Source organism: Lucilia cuprina, chromosome 2, assembly GCF_022045245.1.
Source record: "Lucilia cuprina isolate Lc7/37 chromosome 2, ASM2204524v1, whole genome shotgun sequence".
Lineage (NCBI taxonomy): Eukaryota > Metazoa > Arthropoda > Insecta > Diptera > Calliphoridae > Lucilia > Lucilia cuprina.
Window position 1 is genome coordinate 52,501,703 of NC_060950.1, and position 1,802 is coordinate 52,503,504.

The window sequence follows — 1,802 nt, forward strand, 5'->3', positions numbered from 1 at the left end:
TGGCAAGAATCGTAGTTCACCTCAGGAGTTTCAAGTGATACAACAAGCAAGAAATTCTTTGCATTGCAAAACGAAAAATAAACCACCAGCAAACACTACAGAGTCATTTTTATTTTTCAAAAGTACAAAAAACACAAAATATAATAAATATGTTCAAAGTAAGTTACAGGATTAATTGAAAAATACAAATATAATAATTACTACAATATTATTATTTGGATTGCAGTTATTTGGTCTTTTATTTGTTGGTGTAAGTGCTGTCCTTGCAATTGAATATCCTTTGCTCCATCAGCCAGCTCTACTTAAACCCTTGATAAAGACTGTAGAGGTTGAAGCTCCTGCCCACTATGATTTCTCATATTCGGTACATGACGATCATACCGGTGATGTCAAAAGCCAAACTGAATCTCGTAAAGGAGACGTCGTTCATGGCCAATATACTTTAATCGATGCTGATGGTTACTTGCGCACCGTGGACTATACCTCCGATGCCCACAATGGTTTTAATGCTGTTGTGCGTCGTGATCCTTTGGGTCATAAAGTGAAAGCTATTGCTCCCGTTGCCAAGGTATTAGTGGGACCACCAAAACTATTGGCTGCCCCCAAATTGGCCCTACCATTGGGTTACCACTAAACTTCCTCAGCTGACTATATATGACGACTTTTAGAACATACTAGCATATCGTACATTGAATCAACCAACCAACCATTGCATGTCCACGTAAATATCACATTTATACAATAAGAACTGCTTGCTTACCATTATAATTTTTTGTTTCTTAATTAAATTAATTTAAATTTTAAAAACGAAAACAAACAATTAACCAATATTCAAATCTGAGATTGTACTCTTAAGTTACTCTGCCCACTTTAGGTTTATATTCTCATTTAGCCATATTACTACTACAGCGAATGCCAATTATTGAGGACACCAGTCTCCATTGCAAACTTAATACACATCCCACAGAAGAAGACATTTTATTTATGTACCACTTATCCTTTATCCTAATTCCTTACTGTTCATACACACATGATGATCTCTATCTTACTATTCTTTAAAGGGTATTTCCTATTTCCTACAACAACACTTCCGCTTAATGTCTTACCAAAAAACCAAGCAACTGGAAATAGCAGGGTCTCGAAAAAAGGTGTGTCTACTTACATTGGCATTCAAATTGATGTGTTTTACTTTTATTATATTTCAATCATACTGTAAATATTTCATTTTGTGTTAAATATTAATCTAATTTACTACATACTTTATTATACATACATTTATTTGTACATATGTAAATTCATACACAAACACTCAAACATACAGATCCGTGGTGTGTATGTGTGCAATGTACAAATTCACACACATGCCATATAAATTGCAAAAAAGCATTTTACAAATGAATAAACAAAATTTAAAATGCAACTTAAAAAGCTGTTATTTCTACTTTATTTTTTACTACATATTTTCATTTTAAAGGTCATTCAAAATAAAAAACTTATTTTTGGTAATTTAAGGAAGCATACTTTTAGGCTTAAAAGATATAAATCAAGCATGGGAATATGCAATCAATATACTTAATCCAATTTCTGTGTTTTATTCATTAAACAATCCACGGTAGAAATCCCACATGACTATAAACTGATGATGATAGACTAGACTATAGACTATACCACAGACTAGACTAAATACCAGACTAGATTATAGACTATAGACTAGACTATAGACTAGACTATAGACTAGACTATAGACTAGACTATAGACTAGACTATAGACTAGACTATAGACTAAACTATAGACTAGACTA

General features: G+C 32.5%; 1 protein-coding gene across 1 annotated transcript; it reads left to right on the plus strand.

Moving 5' to 3' along the window:
* Positions 1-1,428, plus strand: LOC111676614 (cuticle protein). The gene is made up of 2 exons (XM_023437577.2): positions 1-158; positions 227-1,428. The coding sequence occupies exons 1-2, from the start codon at positions 150-152 to the stop codon at positions 632-634; spliced, it is 417 nt and encodes a 138-aa protein (XP_023293345.2). The 5' UTR covers positions 1-149; the 3' UTR covers positions 635-1,428.
* The last annotated feature ends 374 nt before the right edge of the window (positions 1,429-1,802 follow it).